The 17,686-nt window shown below is 43.8% G+C and overlaps 1 protein-coding gene across 4 annotated transcripts in view; it reads right to left on the bottom strand.

Annotated features, from left to right (window-relative positions):
- CCDC40 (coiled-coil domain 40 molecular ruler complex subunit) overlaps positions 1–17,686 on the bottom strand; it is an 87,934-nt gene that overhangs the window by 14,980 nt on the left and 55,268 nt on the right. For all 4 annotated transcript variants that reach the window (XM_073684104.1, XM_073684103.1, XM_073684106.1 and 1 more), the window contains exons 10-15: positions 14,805–15,048; positions 13,276–13,458; positions 12,725–12,970; positions 11,118–11,331; positions 1,571–1,740; positions 1,042–1,133 (exon numbers count right to left, since the gene is read on the bottom strand). In XM_073684104.1, the coding sequence (XP_073540205.1) occupies positions 1,042–1,133; positions 1,571–1,740; positions 11,118–11,331; positions 12,725–12,970; positions 13,276–13,458; positions 14,805–15,048 (1,149 nt within the window). The remainder of the gene's footprint in view (positions 1–1,041; positions 1,134–1,570; positions 1,741–11,117; positions 11,332–12,724; positions 12,971–13,275; positions 13,459–14,804; positions 15,049–17,686) is intronic.

The raw sequence follows: 17,686 nt of genomic DNA, 5'->3' as shown, positions 1-17,686 counted from the left end.
ACAGATAACATAGCATCCAACCATTCATGATAGGTGGTGGGCACAGATCACCTCCTCCCCTTCCTTGTACAATGACCTTTGCACAGGGCATAGAGCATGTCTAGAAAATTCTCCTATAGAAGACAATGAACATGTCCAGTTTACCTTTAAGGCATGTGAATGCTGTGATAATGTGTGTATGTATATATATGTGCTATATATATAAAGAAGTCTAAAAACAAGATATTGTGATATAGACGGTACCCCCCCACCCCAGCGTTGGCTCTCCGCCACTCCCCTGGTCTCTGTGTTTTGGCTGAGCCGCTGAGCAGCAGTTATTCACAATGTCGATGTGATGTGACAACTGCAGCCAAAACACAGAAACCGGAGCAGTGGAAGAAAGCCGGTGCTGGAGTGGGGAGGGCGAGTACCATGTGGCTTTATTATCTTACATGCCTAATAGGGTTTAGGGTCCATTCGGCTGAAAATGAGAAAACTCCTTTAATTTGCTCAGGCACAACTGTACTTCTTGCATTTTACCCCTTACCGATGTCTGCCGCAAGGTGGTAGCGGGTGTATGGGGCGGTGTTACAGGGTAAGCTCGCCCCATACCCAGCAGGTAGTGGCTGTGTGTTACAGTCAGGATCTGCCTCTAACAACCGCGTAGGAAGTGGAGCTCCACCTGTGACTGTTAAATACCGCTGTCAATTTCTGATAGCGGCACTAACAGTGCTCCGGCAGGGGGGGGGCAGTATTCTATGCTTCTCCGGCGCCCGTGACATGATCTTGTGGCACTAATGGGTTGTTATGACAGTCAAGGGTCCGTTGAAGACCTCTATGCCGGTCATTCCAAACTGCCTTGAAACCCAGCCGGTGGAGACTGTGATTTTTACTATATGTACTAATACTATGATATTACTGTATATAGCACAATCAAACAGACGACCGCAGGTTATAGTCCCCTAAGGGGACTAATAAATACTGTGAAAAGTTAAAAAAAAACTTTTAAAGATGATAATGTATATAATACTACTGGGGTTTATTACCACCATTCACACTCACTCAGTTTCCACCAGGCTATGTAAAAGTCTTTCTTTCTCCTCCTGCACGTTATCCAGATTCTCCTGCATTTCTATTGACTCCTTTTCGGCCTCCTAAAAAAATCGGAAGTGAAGAGTTTAGGCCTCTCTTGCGGGTCCTAACCTAGAAGAATATGTCTACTGGCACTTAGGCTATGTTCACACACGTCGCTAACTTTTCTCTGGCAGGAAATCAGCTGCATTAAAAACACAGGTTTTGGTGTGTTTTTTGCTGAGTTTTTTTGACCACCTATTACTTCCTGTGGGTGAAAAAAACGCTGCAAAAAGGCAGTAAAAACGCGGTGTGTTTTCTGCTGCAAAAACGCTGAATGAAGTGACATGCCCTATTTTCTAAAAACACAACCAAGTCACAAAATACGCAGCAAAAAAACAACAATATGTGTGAACAGAGAATTCTGGTTTCTCATGGACTTTGCTGGTACTGCAAAACACAGCTGAAAATTTGCATAAAAATCTTCAGCAAAACACAACGTGTGTGAACATAGTCTTACCCGAAGAGATCGCATGAACTCGCTCTCCATCAGGTGGTTATGCTGCAGGAGATGTTCCTTAAAGCTTGACTTCTTGCTGAGCAGCATGTTCAGGCGCAGCATGTCATTTTTCAAGTTTTTCATGTGATGATCAATATCCTTTTGTTCGTTTTTCTCCTGTTCAATATCATCTGCCAAATAAAGAGTTTGTGATGACATGATTCAGCAATGGAAACAAGAAAAATAAAAATGTGCAGCATATAAGAAAAATTGAGACACAGTAACTTCAGTTTTTATGGCTGCCCCACAGAACTCAACCTACCAGATACTAGTATGTGTTGTCCTCTTTTTATATATATATATATATATATATATATATATATATATATATATATATATATATATATATATATATATATATATATATATATATATATATATATATATATATACAGTACAGACCAAAAGTTTGGACACACCTTCTCATTTAAAGATTTTTCTGTATTTTCATGACTATGAAAATTGTACATTCACACTGAAGGCATCAAAACTATGAATTAACACATGTGGAATTATATACTTAACAAAAAAGTGTGAAACAACTGAAAATATGTCTTATATTCTAGGTTCTTCAAAGTAGCCACCTTTTGCTTTGATGACTGCTTTGCACACTCTTGGCATTCTCTTGATGAGCTTCAAGAGGTAGTCACCGGAAATGGTCTTCCAACAATCTTGAAGGAGTTCCCAGAGATGCTTAGCACTTGTTGGCCCTTTTGCCTTCACTCTGCGGTCCAGCTCACCCCAAACCATCTCGATTGGGTTCAGGTCTGGTGACTGTGGAGGCCAGGTCATCTGGCGTAGCACCCCATCACTCTCCTTCTTGGTCAAATAGCCCTTACACAGCCTGGAGGTGTGTTTGGGGTCATTGTCCTGTTGAAAAATACTGTAAATGAGGGTCCAACTAAACGCAAACCGGATGGAATAGCATGCCGCTGCAAGATGCTGTGGAAGCCATGCTGGTTCAGTATGCCTTCAATTTTGAATAAATGCCCAACAGTGTCACCAGCAAAGCACCCCCACACCATCACACCTCCTCCTCCATGCTTCACGGTGGGAACCAGGCATGTAGAGTCCATCCGTTCACCTTTTCTGCGTCGCACAAAGACACGGTGGTTGGAACCAAAGATCTCAAATTTGGACTCATCAGACCAAAGCACAGATTTCCACTGGTCTAATGTCCATTCCTTGTGTTCTTTAGCCTAAACAAGTCTCTTCTGCTTGTTGCCTGTCCTTAGCAGTGGTTTCCTAGCAGCTATTTTACCATGAAGGCCTGCTATCCAAGGATATATAACATAGCATCCGACAATCAGCAATTAGTTATACAGAATATGGGAGACCACAACATTTCAATCTCAAGTGATATTTAAATTAGACATGACATAATGACCATGAAACATGCTCCATTTACCCCAGATTTTATCAAATTTACGTATAGCCTTCCGCTTTTTGTAGACTCCCTCTTCTAATCTTAATAAAAGACGCATTCTGTCCAGGAATTCTTGGAACCTAAGAGGGAAGGGATCCAGCCAATGTGCGGCTATAAGCTTTCTGACCTGGTATAGAGTCCTCTTAATGGCTATTATTTCATCCTCTTCACATCCTATTATTTCCACATGACCTAATACACATACTTTAGGATGTAGGGGTAAATTACACTCAAACACAGTATTAATATATTGCACACACTCATTCCAAAATACAGCGACCCTCCTACACGTCCAGATCATATGCATAAGATCTGCTCCTTCCTCTCCACATTTCGGACACATACTGTCATTCCTTACCCCAATGCGCTGCAGAAATTTGGGGGTTCTATATACTCTATGTAGTAAATACAACTGTGAAAGTCTATGTGCTTCACATGTAGATAATGTCGGGACACTCTTCACCACATCTTCCCACTCCTCTGAGGATATAATACCAATGTCACATTCCCATCTCTCCTTGACATTTAAGGGTCTGTCCCACTGAAATTGCTGCATAAGTATCCCGTAAATTCTGGATATCATTCCCTTCCCGCCTCTATGACATAGTAGCGTATTAAACAGTATATGATGTTGGATTTTACTCTGCATATGTCGCGGCTGTACAAACCATGCATGCCTCAGTTGGAGATAAAAGTAGAAACTGGTTTGTGGGACACAATATTCGTCTTTTATCTGTTGGAACGATTTAAGTATTTCCCCTTCTAATATTTGCGCCACATTAGTTATTCCCAATTTTTCCCATATTCCAAATCCTTTCAATTTATGGATCTCTGGAAGGCCCGCATTATGCCACAACGGAGTAAACGGGGTAAAGCCTTTCATTCCCAACAACAGTTTAATTTTCTGCCACGTTTTCCCCATAAGTGTTAGGGTCGGGAGGTGTCGCCTAGCATCCCACCCCGAGATTCCTGTTTCTAAAAAGGAGATAATCGGCAGATTGTGTGAAAGTAGGCGTATCATTTTGTCCAGGTTCCCCTGAACCAACCCAAGCTGTTGAACCTGAGAGGCCAGAAAATATATCCATGGATTAGGTGCGGCTAGTCCCCCCTGATCTTTGGGCCTTTGAAGTGTATTCAAACTAATTCTGGCCACCCCTTTTTTCCAGATCAGCTCCCGAAACAATGCCTGAAACTTATAAAATATTCTCATGGGGATCCAAACAGGTGAATTATGAAGGATATATAATAATTGGGGCATTAACACCATTTTAATTAGATTAGTTCGACCTACCACTGATAAGGGAAGTTTACTCCAAGTATCGGCTTTTTGCTGAAACCTGGCAAGCAGCTCAAGTAAATTTAAAGGAATATAATCTCTGATAGATGCGGTCACTTTAACTCCGAGATATTTGAATTCCTGCACAACCTTCAAGCTGGTACTCCCTACCTTCGTATTCTGAGACAAACCATCAACTGGCATAAGGACTGATTTGTCCCAATTCATCCGCAAGCCAGAATAATCTCCAAACTCTGTTATTAGATTCATAGCCGCCATCAGAGATTGTTCCGTGTCACCCAGAAACAACAGAAGGTCGTCAGCATATAAGGCTACCCGCTCCTCCAGTGTTTTGTAGCAGAACCCCTGTATTTCGCTGCTGGAACGAAGCTTAATAGCCAACGGCTCCACAGCCAGGGCGAATAGTAGGGGGGACAACGGGCAGCCTTGACGCGTGCCTCTGCCCATTTCAATGTTACCAGAAAGATTGCCATTAATTCTAATCCGAGCTACCGGATTGCTATATAGAAGTTGCACCCAGGCTCGAAATTCAGCACCAAATCCCATCTTTCTCAAAACAGCCCATAAGTACTCCCACTCGACACTATCAAAAGCCTTAGCGGCATCAAGCGATAGCACTGCCCTACCACCCACATTGTGTGGCTGCATTTGTAAGTTAAGGAACAGCCGACGCAAATTAATTGCCGTTGACTTGGCCGGTATAAACCCAGTCTGGTCTTCTGCAATCAGGTGCGTAATAACCGCCCCCAATCTGGTAGCCAGGATCTTAGCTAGAATTTTTACATCTACCGAGAGTAAGGATATTGGCCTATATGATTCAGGGTTTAGGGCATCCTTTCCAGGCTTAAGCAAAAGAACTATGTTAGCCTCCCTCAATGAAGTCGGCAAGGCCCCCCTCTCCTTTGCTTCCCTAAAGACTTCCAGTAACCTGGGAAGCAAAACCCCCCCAGCCGCCTTATAAATTTCCGCGGGGATCCCATCAGCACCAGGGGCATTGTTATTTTGAAAATCTTTTAAAGCAGGGGTCTCAAACTCGGCTGGGTATATGGGCCGCACATGGAAAAAATTTTAATTTGGGGGGCCGCATTCTTTGTTCAATGTGACATTTTTAGTGATACCATTTTTTTTTGTGTACACCTTTTGAACATTTTTGCCGTGTTTATTTTTTTATAGCTTGGGTCGTTATGGATGTGGCGATAATAAACGTGCACTTTTTTGTGTTTACTTTAGTTTACATATAAAACAGCATTTTTAGTGCCCAATATTTTTTCATGCTTTATTTTATTTTTTATTTTTTTTACAATTTTATTTCCCCCAATTGGCCACATACAGTAATATTGTCTTACAATTAGCATCATATAGTAATAATGGAAAACATCTTGTAGTAATGTTCCCCATCCAAGTCCCCATCTTGTACTAATGTGCCCCATCCAGGTCCCCATCCTGTGGCTATGTGCCCCATCCAGGTCCCCATCCTGTGGCAACGTTCCCCATCCTGGCGCCCATCTTGTACTAATGTGCCTCATCCAGGTCCCCATCTTGGGGCTATGTGCCCCATCCAGGTCCCCATCCTGTGGCAATGTTCCCCATCCAGGTCCCCATCTTGTGGCTCTGGTCCCCATCTTGTGGCTCTGGTCCCCATCTTGTGGCTCTGTGCCCCATCCAGGTCCCCATTATGTGCCCCATCCAGGTCCACATCTTGAGGCTATGTGCCCCATCCAGGTCCACATCTTGAGGCTCTGTGCCCCATCCAGGTCCCCATCCTGTGGCTATGTGCCCCATCCAGGTCCCCTCTTGTGGCTATGTGCCCCATCCAGGTCCCCTCTTGTGGCTATGTGCCCCATCCAGGTCCCCTCTTGTGGCTATGTGCCCCATCCAGGTCCCCTCTTGTGGCTATGTGCCCCATCCAGGTCCCCTCTTGTGGCTATGTGCCCCATCCAGGTCCCCTCTTGTGGCTATGTGCCCCATCCAGGTCCCCTCTTGTGGCTATGTGCCCCATCCAGGTCCCCTCTTGTGGCTATGTGCCCCATCCAGGTCCCCTCTTGTGGCTATGTGCCCCATCCTGGTCCCCATGTTGTGGCTATGTGCCCCATCCTGGTCCCCATGTTGTGGCTCTGTGCCCCCTGTGCTGTTCTTCACACACATAAAATAGAAAAAAAAAAAAGATGATTCTCACCTGTCCTCCGTTCCCTCGGCGGCCTTCCTGCAGATGTGGCCCGCAGGCACCACAGAGTCCGACCCCTTGACGATCCCGACCTGGTCCAGGAGGAGCCGCCGACAGCAGCGCTGCATTGCCGCACAGAGACTGTCTCCCAGCACAGCATTTTCAATGTCAGCCGCCGGCCAATCAGAGGCCAGCAGCTGACATCTGCATATGGCAATGACGTCATACTCGCTGCGCCGACACGCAGATATCAGCTGCTGGCCTCTGATTGGCCAGCGGCTGGCATTGGAAATACAGTGCTGGGAAACAGTCTCTGTGCGGCAATGCAGCGCTGCTGGCGGCGGCTCCTCCTGGACCAGGTCGGGATCGTCAAGGGGTCGGACTCTGTGGTGCCTGCGGGCCGCATAAAGCAGCCTCAGGGGCCGCATGCGGCCCGCGGGCCGCGTGTTTGAGACCCCTGTTTTAAAGCTTCCTGCATCTCCTCCAGTGTAATTGGTGCATCTAATTGTTCTCTTTGGCTATCTGTTAGGCATGGTATTTGCATATTGTGAAGGTATAGATCTATGTCCCTTTGCTCGTTAGTCTGTTTGGAGGCATATAATTGTCTGTAAAATTGAAAAAATTCTTCCATTATAGCTTTTGAGTCAGAAATTACCACACCCTTAGTATCCCTGATAGCTGCAATCATAGGAGCCCCAGTCTGGGCCTTAGCTATAGTGGCCAGCAAGTGTCCTGCACTTTCTCCCTCCACATAAAACTGTTGTTTAAGGAAGAATCGATTATATTCTGCTTGTTTCAATATATGATCATTCAGAGTATCCTGTGCCCGTATCCAGCATTCCCTATTCTCTATAATTGGGGACCCAACATACCTCTGTTCTAGTATGTCTACTTCTCTCTGCAACTCCTGGGTACGAGCCCTGTTTCTGGATTTAACCACGGAAATCTCCTTAATCAGGATCCCCCTTAAGAACGCCTTCATGGTTTCCCATACCATATTTAAAGGAGCAGAGCCTATGTTGTCTTTAAAGAAATAATCTAATTTACCTGCTAAATCCAACTGTTCCCCAAATACGTCCAGCCAGTAGGGATTAAATCTCCACAATACTCTTTTATTTGCAATGCCAGAATCAACCCCCAAAACTACCAATAATGAGGAATGATCAGATAACATTCTCGTGCAGTATTCTACTTTAGTAACTAAAGGGACTAGATGACTATTTCCCAGAGCCAGGTCAATTCTGGACAGAGAAGAATAGGATGCTGAATAACATGAATACTGCTTAACATTTGGGAATCGAGCCCGCCACACATCTACCAAGCTAATTTCCTGCAGGACCCTTGCCAATGACGTCTCTTGAGCAGCCCCTCCCTTCACATTACCCCTATACTTATCAAGCTCAGCATATAGGTACATATTAAAATCCCCGATGACTAACAGGGGTATGGTAGCAAATTCCGTTATCCATGGGAATATTTGGCGCAAAGTCTGTATAGAGAAAGGTGGAGGAATATATAGAGCGATTAGGCAAATTCTAAACCCAGCCACTCTGCACACTAGGCACACATACCTACCCTCCCTGTCACAGATACTTTTTTCACATTCAAATGGTAAATTCGGATGAATCAATATACTAACCCCCCTAGAGTAAGTACTATGTATAGAATGATATGCTGGCCCCCTCCAAAGCTTTCTCAGTGCCGCAGCGGCCTCCATATTACAATGCGTCTCCTGCAGACAGATTATCGAGTCCCTATATTCCTTAAGATATTTAAGTGCCGCAAATCTTTTGCCGTGATCTCCCATACCCCTGACATTCCAGGATACTACATTAATCTGCTTGACCATGCTTCAACAAATGAAAATGGACCGTCGCATACATCCCTCCGCACCCACTCGTGCGTCTGACCATCAAGATTATAGTATTGTATCAATACACAGCCTGCACCAAACGAAGTAAATTCTGTTCTTTTACCCCCCCTCACTACCTCATTTAACCCCCCCCCCCCTTAATCAAATGAATACCAACAGCCGTAACATGTAGAGTCTGGTGTTTAGCCTCATGCAGCCTAGTAGGCCTTAAGCGCACGAGGCGCCGCAACATGAGTTGCATCAGAGACTCCCTCCTTTCCCCCCCACACAACGTTCCCAGAACATTCAAACGGCAGAGTGTCTTATCCCTGCTTACATATTGTAGGTGAAACCAGCACCTCAACAACTATATAAGTATATTGGCCTGCCCGAGGTATATATGAGAGCCAGGTTATTAACAGTATATAATAACTGTAAAATAACAATCATAACGTTTATGAACATAAATTCAGTAGGCAACAGAGGAGTATTATCCACTAGGATTCAAAAACCCTGAATTATTGTATTATATTCTGTCAAGGATCTTCACAAAATTGGCGTCAGCCCGTCCGGATTTGTCTCTCTTTTAAGTCCAGCCACTTTACAGCCTCCTTTGATGAATCAAAAAAATGAGTTTCACCCAGTGCTATGACTCGCAGCCGTGCAGGATATAGCATTGCATAGGGTACTTGAAGTGTTCTCAATCTGCGCTTGATATCTTGAAATTGGGCGCGTCTTTTTTGAACCTCCACAGAGAAGTCAGGATAGAAGGACACTCTCGCCCCCTCTATACATAAGTCATTAGCCGACCGCGCCAATTGCAGGATTTTATCTCTATCACGAAAATGCAGCATTTTAATTAAGACTGTACGTGGCATTGCCCCAGGAGGTGGAGGTCTGGTGGGGACCCTGTGTGCCCTCTCAATAGCAAACATTTTAGAGAATTTATCTTTTCCAAAGGATTGCAGCAGCCATGTCTCAAAAAAATCCACCACCTCTCTGCCCTCTGCTTTCTCAGGCACACCCACAATACGCACGTTATTTCTTCTTAGGCGATTTTCAAAATCATCCGTTTTGTTGAGTAAATAGTTGATAGAGTCAGTAGCTGTTTTAAGTGTTTTAGTCATAGGAGACACAGTATCTTCCAAATCCCCCACTCTGCCTTCTGTTGCAGTGAGGCGCTCCCTTATTTTCTGCAAGTCATGGCGTATATGAGATATGTCTATTTTCACAGACCCTATATGTTCAGTGAGATCTGCTTTGCTATGTGAGATGGCCAGCAGCACATCTTTTAAAGTAGGCTCATCATCCTTTGTCACTGTGTCAACATCACTGGTAACCTGAGCCTCTCTGCTGGGGGGAGTAGTTGGACTGGGAGTCTGTATTTTCCTTTGATTTGACTTCTCCTGTACCTCTCCCGCTGCCCTTTCCACATCCTCCTCCGTTACCATGCCTTTCACTGACTGCACATTCTGATCGGGTGCAGGCTCCTCAACTCCTCCGCCGTGTGCATACTTGGAAAGCCGGATCGCCATCTCCATACGCTTCTCCCGCTGCTTTGGAGTCTCGGTCCCCGCCTCAGAGGCCGCGGCGCCATTTTGGCCCTTGTGCTGCGATGCGCTGGCCGCCTGTCTCTGCTTGCTGTCTCGCCGGGTCATCCTGTAGTGCACCGCCGATTGCTCCCCCGCACACCTGAGACCTCAGGGCACCTGGTAAGTCCTCTCAAATGTATTATTTCCCTCGGGCAGGAAGGATTACAGGACAGGGTTACAGGAGCTCCTCTGCCACACGTCTGCTCACATACTCGGCCAGGCCACGCCCCCCAGGGTGAGGGTTTGTAATTGGAGGGTGACTATAATTCTAATGGAGTACTGTAGGAAAGCAGGAAGTAAGGTCCTGGATATGGGTTGGTAATGTAAGCTGTACTAGTAACACTAGGTTACTGAGAGGGTTTAATGTGGCTGGATTTTGGGTCCAGGTTTTTGGAGAAACAAAAACAACCTGGCTGGAAAAAGTCGATCCTATTATCCAGTCCAGGGGTTTACAAGCCTATTAACAGCAATTGGGTGAGCTCAGCAGTGTGGAGTAAATTGAGACTGGAGAAAGGCAGAGCTGTTGGTTACTCTGCTCTGCAAAGAGAGGTGTGCTGGAGCCAAACACAGAGGTGTTTGTTTGGTGAACATGTTTAATACAAGTGTGAGCTGCTGCTGGGAATACCAAGGTTGGTGAGGCGGCTACATTTATGTTGTTTCATTCCACAGTAAAAAAGGACTGTTTATGTTACCCATTGATTTTCATTTTGGAGCTGTAAAGTTTATGATGGACAACAAATTACATGATGTTTTCATATAAAACCAAGCAGCTAGAGTGTGAACCCCAACAGTACATATTTGGAACCTAAACCATTAGTTATATACCTGGAAAAAATGATCAATACTGTCCAACTTTTAGACAGTGCTAAAATATACCAATGTTATTAGTGGTTTATGCTATTTGATAAATCTGGAACATCATTAGACTCGCTAGTCTAACTTTACACCATCTAGTAGTTGGCCAAAAACTTGATGCACAGATTCACTCATTAAGTCGCACTCCTTCCCAAAAGCATGCCGATTTTCAGCATAGTCACACAGACAAAACTGAAGGTGTCTAAAACATGTATTAAATATAGAGCAAGTCATGTAAGAAAACGTTTGGTGCAAATTGCTCTAGAATTGTGGCAGAAGTACATTGCTGGCTTCGCTATAGTTCTTTTTTGTGGTGACTCACTTTCTGTCCGGACTTTTCTCTGCTGCAATATAGTCAGTTCTCTCTGTAACATCTCTACTGAAGCAGCCTGCTCCTCTCTCTGCTTGGTCAACCTGACCATCTCAGTCTGCAGCCGGAGCCAATACTGCTGGACTGATGCAATTTCCAAATTACATTCTTCTATCTGTTTGGTCAGCGCAGTTATCTGGATCTCCAGGGGTCCTAGTTCTTTACCCTTAAGACAAAAAATACAACTTTAATATCCATATGATGGAAAAAAAGGTCAGCATTATTGCCAGAAATAGGATGAACACAATGGGCAGCATTCACGTTTGGTGCGCAATATTATAGAGAGTTCAAATGTAACATGTGAAAAAGTAGATTGGCACTCACCACCCAGTATGATAAAACATACTTATTTTCAAGATGCCTTAAGACAGCGCTCTGTGCATGAAACGGCTGTAGGCTACTGACCTGCTAATTATTGTCCTTTTAGTATACCCCTTGACCATGCAAATAAAATAGGCCGCTGTTTCATCATACTATGTAGCGAGTGCCAGTCTACCTTTTGATGTGTTACATGACTTTAATATGATGTAAAACAGGTTAAATGTGTCACAGAGATTTATATTTTGCAATGTCTACTTGGACTATAGTTGCACCTTCAATCCCAGAAATGTAACCCCTATTGATCTTGTGGTTGATTAGCAACTGCGCCAAGGGCTCTCTATCACTGCACTGCTCTGCAATGCAACTGAAGAATGCTGATTGGTTGTCATATTAGCCAGGGATCTCTGAAGACCCTCAGATCTGCCATCTTTGTACAGAATGCAAAAATACCCTAAATACTTGTACTACAGAATGCTGCCAATAATAAGTCCAGCTCGCCCTGCAAAAAACAAACTAGGATATGGCTATGTTTACCGAAAAAATTAAAGTATGGTTTTCGTAACGCAGTTATTAAAAACCGAACAAAAAAAATGCAGTCATGAGAAATAAAGTGTGGAAGCCATAAGCAAATGAGACTGAAAGAGCATAGGGGCATGTCACTGGCACTTCCACTGATCTGCATAGAACTTCTACATTAGATTTCTTATGACCAGCAAATTGAATCTCTAGAAAAAAAAATAGCATTTTTGAGGATAATTGCCTAGACATCCATATAACTAATTCAATACGTAAAATATGCTTACAGGATCACTTAAAAATTGAGATGGTGCGGATTGATTGGACCAGGGCAGTTTGACAGGAGCCCTGCCAACCACCAGTCACACCTCTTTTGATCAGCCAGCCTGGCGTGATGTCACTGTTGCGGCGTGATGCACATGTGACATCACGCTAGGCAGGCTAAACAAAGGAAGAGCCGCTGATGCTGGGAGGTGGTTCTCAGGGCTCCAGTCCAATGGCCACAAATTAGCAACCTGCCACTGGACCGGGTCCTAAAATTGATTTGGACCATTAGTACTTAATATGTTATTGCATGCTGAAAGAACGAAGAATGTTAGATGCCAATATATTCACCCGTAGTGAATTACAATGACTTTATGGAGAATCACATATAAATAATATTTTCAGGAATAGTTTACGTAGTGAAATATACTTTTCCACGGTTTTCTAAAATGACATACCCCAATTTCTGCGAGTGTTGTCTCAATTTGCTTGCTGTATAGATTAATGCTGGCTTGCTTCCTCTCGATTGCCATGGTACGCTTGGCGATCTCGCTCTGGCTGCGAGAGATCAGCTCATTGGTGGTATCAATCTTCTTATCCAGCTCCGCCAGTGTCCTCTGTACAGCTTGGATACGCGATGAGCTGTGATTAAGCTCCAGTTGTACTTGAGCAGTCTCGTTCTCGATCTTGGTATAATCCATCTCCTGTATGAAGCAGAGAAATTAGTGATCGGCAAAGGGAATACAATTAGTAAAATATCTACAAAATTCTTCTGGGAAATAACAGGTTTGTAGCAAGAACTGCAATGTGGGCATTAACGGATAAAGCGATAATGGAGAAGTACAACATGCTTTGGGCACTGTTGTATCTCTACACATTGAGTATGGGTATTATGAGCAATACTTTTATTCCAAGGTGACAGTCATAAAGTAATCTGCATGGCACAGCAGCTGATAAAATGCCAACATGGGCAGAGGCTTTCACCTGGCGTTCCACTGAATTCACATACCAGCTCCAACTTTCTTCTTTGTACTTTCTCAGTCAGGAGGGAAGAATATTTAGCAGCTTTGTCAGATGTCATCTTTTCCTGAAGCTTTTCCATGATCTGAGTTTCCAGTTTTCCTTTCATTTGGGATTCCTTCTCGATTTGCTTCCGGAGAGAGTTGAGCTCGGTCCAACGTCCAGCTCTTTCCTTAAGAGAGTTCATGGCGGATTGGTAATGGGTAAATCTTTATCATTTGTATCAAAGTAAAACATGTAGCAATGACGATAGGACAAGGCAAGCCCAAGTTTAAGGGGTTGTCTCTTCTTGTTAAAACAAGGAATTCTGCAATTTACCCCTTATTAAAAATCCTCTCTGTTCCCAATAATGGAAAAAATTTTAATTCTAGTCTACTGTTTGTTGCCTATGCTACCCGCCCCCTCTGCAGTCTGCCAGGGGTGGCTAGCTCTTTTCTTTAAAGCTGTCTTCCTAAGCTCCTTCCGTGTTGCAGAGGCAAAGCTTCCTCTTCTTCCAGCATGGGAGAGGGCACAGTTTGGACCAGCAGCTCACCTGTGCCGCTGGACTGAACTGTCAATCATCAAAAGGGTACCTCCCACTGGCCAGTAGAAAGCTGCGAAGCTGAAGAGCTGTGCGCTCCTTATCAACGGACTTGAGAAAGTCAGTGTGTCTGCACATGTTATGGATCTGATACAGATTTTCTGAAAAATACTTCCATTTGTTACATGTGGATTTTGCCACAGAATTCAACCCATGAATTACAAAGGGCGAAATCCACAAATCCACATCACAGGTCAATTTCGGTGAAAAAACATCTGCAACATGCAGATGAGATTTTGAAAAATCACATCTACCCAGACTGTGTTATAGTCTATGGATTTTCTGCATGCAAATCTGTCTGCAAAAAATCCACAGCGAATACCCTACATGGCTATACTAGATGATCGTAGTCTGAACTAGCCAATTTCAGAGCCAGAAGTGTCTGGCAGTGTCTTGTTCTCCTTTAGAACACATAAATGCTCATCCTGTAAGTGTATGGGGAGGGTCATAAGGAATAGCTGCCAGCATCAAGCTCCATTATGGCTTGGCAAAGTGGGGCCTCCCTTAAAGCAAAGATTGATAGTGGAACAAGGTGTTACAGGTGCACTCACTACCCACTTGTAGCGTTCTGCCCAAAGGAGCATGCTGGGGCTGAGTATATAAGGAATAGGAGAACCTTCCTAAGGCCGGGGTCAGACAAGCAAATGTTCTCTTATGCAATAGAATGGTCTCAATTATGTTAATGACACTTGGCTCCCCGTTTGATCAGAGTGTCAGTTTACTGTGATCCAGTTCTCTTGCATGCAAGAATCGTAGTACAGGTGAGGAGAAGGCAGAGAACTTCATTTATCCATCTTCTCCATTATCTAAATCTGCGGATGTGGCAAAACTAGGTGAAGAACTAAACGGCTGCTCTCTACTTTCCAACTGTACTTCCCACTACTCATTGATATAACTTTGATTTCATCATTTTCAGCCCTGTTTAGAAGCATACGTACTGTGGTCACCCGGCTTAGCGCTTGCTCAGTCTCCTCTAGCATACGCATGTACGTGCTGAACTCTACTCTCAGTGCCTCCTGCTTAGCCTGACACTGAGAAATCAGCTTTTTGCTCATGGCTGCGTCACTCTCTGCACGATTAATCATAAAAGCAAGTTTCTCATGTTTTTCCTCTTCCTTCGTAACGGACTTCTTATAGCCATCTATCTCGGTCTCCATGGAGAGCAACTCCTGCTGTGCCAGGCTGAAAAGGTAAAAAAATAGCACCTATGTTAATTGTTGGCATTTTTTTTTTTTTTTTTATCAATTTGCACATTTTCTGCATCCAACACCCGGCACCTCCATCGATCAACAGATAGAAGTACACTGTGGACAGAGCTGGGATAGCACAGCTCCTTAAAATGTGCAGTGGCAGTTCACGGGTATTGCAGCTCGGCTCCAATGTAAGTGAATGAGCTGCAGTACCCTAGAAAAGCCACTACACGGTGTAAAGAGCTGCGTTATCATGGCTCTCTACACAGAATATACCTGGCTGGCCAGGAGCTGCAGTACCCGAGAACGGCCACTACAGGATGTAAAGAGCTGCGTTATCATGGCTCTTTACACAGATTATACCTGGCTGGCCAGGAGCTGCAGTACCTGAGAACGGCCACTACAGGGTGTAAAGAGCTGCGTTATCATCCCTCTCTACAAGACTTACACCTGGCTGCCCAGGAGCTGCAGTACCTGAGAATGGCCACTACACGGTGTAAAGAGCTGCGTTATCATGGCTCTCTACACAGATTATACCTGGCTGGCCAGGAGCTGCAGTACCCAAGAAAGACCACTACAGGGTGTAAAGAGCTGCGTTATCATGGCTTTCTACACAGCTTATACTTGGCTGCCCAGGAGCTGCAGTACCTGAGAACGGCCAATACACGGTGTAAAGAGCTGCGTTATCATCCCTCTCTACAAGACTTACACCTGGCTGCCTAGGAGCTGCAGTACCTGAGAACGGCCACTACAGGGTGTAAAGAGCTGTGTTATCATGGCTCTCTACACAGCTTATACTTGGCTGCCCAGGAGCTGCAGTACCTGAGAATGGCCAATACACGGTGTAAAGCGCTGCGTTATCATGGCTCTCTACACAGAATATACTTGGCTGCCCAGGAGCTGCAGTACCTGAGAACGGCCACTACACGGTGTAAAGCGCTGCGTTATCATCCCTCTCTACAAGGCTTACATCTGGCTGCTCAGGAGCTGAAAATATTTGGGCCCTCATTGATAGGTCATCAATATCAAAAGCTCTTTAAGATATCACAAGGTTTTTAACCTCTTAAGAACTTACCCATTTTTGGGACTTTAGGACCAAGTTTTTATCGTTGCACTCCATAATAATTGTATTTTGTCTCCAGTGTAGCTTTCTGAGAGCTTGTTTTTTAGTGGGCAGAGTTGTATTTGTGAACATATAAATTATTACCTAGCTTTTATTAACTCATTATGGTACAGAAATAGAAAAGAAAAAAAAGCAATTCTGCTACTCCTTTCGATGTTTTAAAATTCACGTTTCCATGTGTTGCACAAATGAGGCATTGACTTTATTCTGTGGGTCAGCAAGACAACGACGAAACCAAATTTATATTTGTTTTTGGGTCGTGATATTCTGAAATCCACAAAATGTTACATTTTTCCTTCACTAGAGGGCTTAATTTTTGCATTACAAGATGTAGTTTTTATTGGTACCATTTACTGATACAAATAACTTTTTGATGAAAATCACTTTTTTTTTTAATGAAAGTTATATATACGGTCCTTTTTGCATCATATTTTCAAAACCATAACTTTTGTTTAGAGTTCCTTGAGGGCTCGCTTTTTCGCGTAATGCGCTGTCGTTTATATTGGTATTTGTTATTTTGTTGTTGGGATACATATGACTTTTTGATCACTTTTTATTTCATTTTTTGGGAGGAAAGATGAAAAAAAAAACAATTACGGCATTGCTATTTTTTTTTTGGTTAGTGCAGTATTACACCTATGGGAAAAATAATGATACAGTGTTACAGTACAGGTCATTACGGATGCGGAGATACAAAAATATGTTTTCTCGGGCGCTTCATTGGGGCAGAAGAACCATGGGTATAAGCTGCTGCCACCATGAGGCCGACACTAAGAATTACAGGTGTATAAGGAAAAAAAGGGAAAAATTTTAGCCTACCATGCATATACCATAAGGGTCCACTGGTGCACGGAAATCCTTGGTAGCAAAACCAGGGATGAGATTTCTCATCTACTTCCTACTAAGAATTACAACCTAAGAAAAAAAAGTTGACCCCTCCACAGCAGGTTACACCTACTTTCTTACAATCAAGCTATTCTGTTTAGCTTAGTGTCACTTAGGGGGCAGACACTAGTCTAGAGCTCCACACCAGTTTCTGCCAATGGCGTATTTTTTATTTTTTTCTCTAATCTTCTGCTCTTGTCTCTTCAGGGTTAACACACGGCCGGCACTATTGCTAGTAAGTAGGTATCAAAAGCATGCATTTGACAGGCATTAAGCACGGCTTTATGATTATGACACATCAGTACTGCTATCACTACTTTATGCTTTTTTTACCTCTACCTATTTTGTACTATACTATATATGGCCGTTCTTTGTGCCTCCATTTCAAAGTTTTTCCTTGTCATTACATGATTTTCATAATTAAAAATTACATTTACCTGAGACATTGTTTCACAGGTTCTTTGTGGTTTATGCATGGATGGATGTATCAAGCCTTGGAAAGAACTTCAGGATAGGTAAGAGGATCTACTCCTCGCAACCTGCTGCGTTGCGCTAACTCCAAGCCTATCTCCAGCTCGTCCCATCTTCTTCTGGCTTGTTTTTCTTCCTTTCATCTTCAGCC

This window comes from Phyllobates terribilis, unplaced genomic scaffold (genome assembly GCF_046119375.1).
Source record: "Phyllobates terribilis strain yellow unplaced genomic scaffold, ASM4611937v1 Scaffold_5__5_contigs__length_657084704, whole genome shotgun sequence".
Classification (NCBI taxonomy): Eukaryota; Metazoa; Chordata; class Amphibia; order Anura; family Dendrobatidae; genus Phyllobates; species Phyllobates terribilis.
This window is presented reverse-complemented; position numbering and strand designations above follow the sequence as displayed.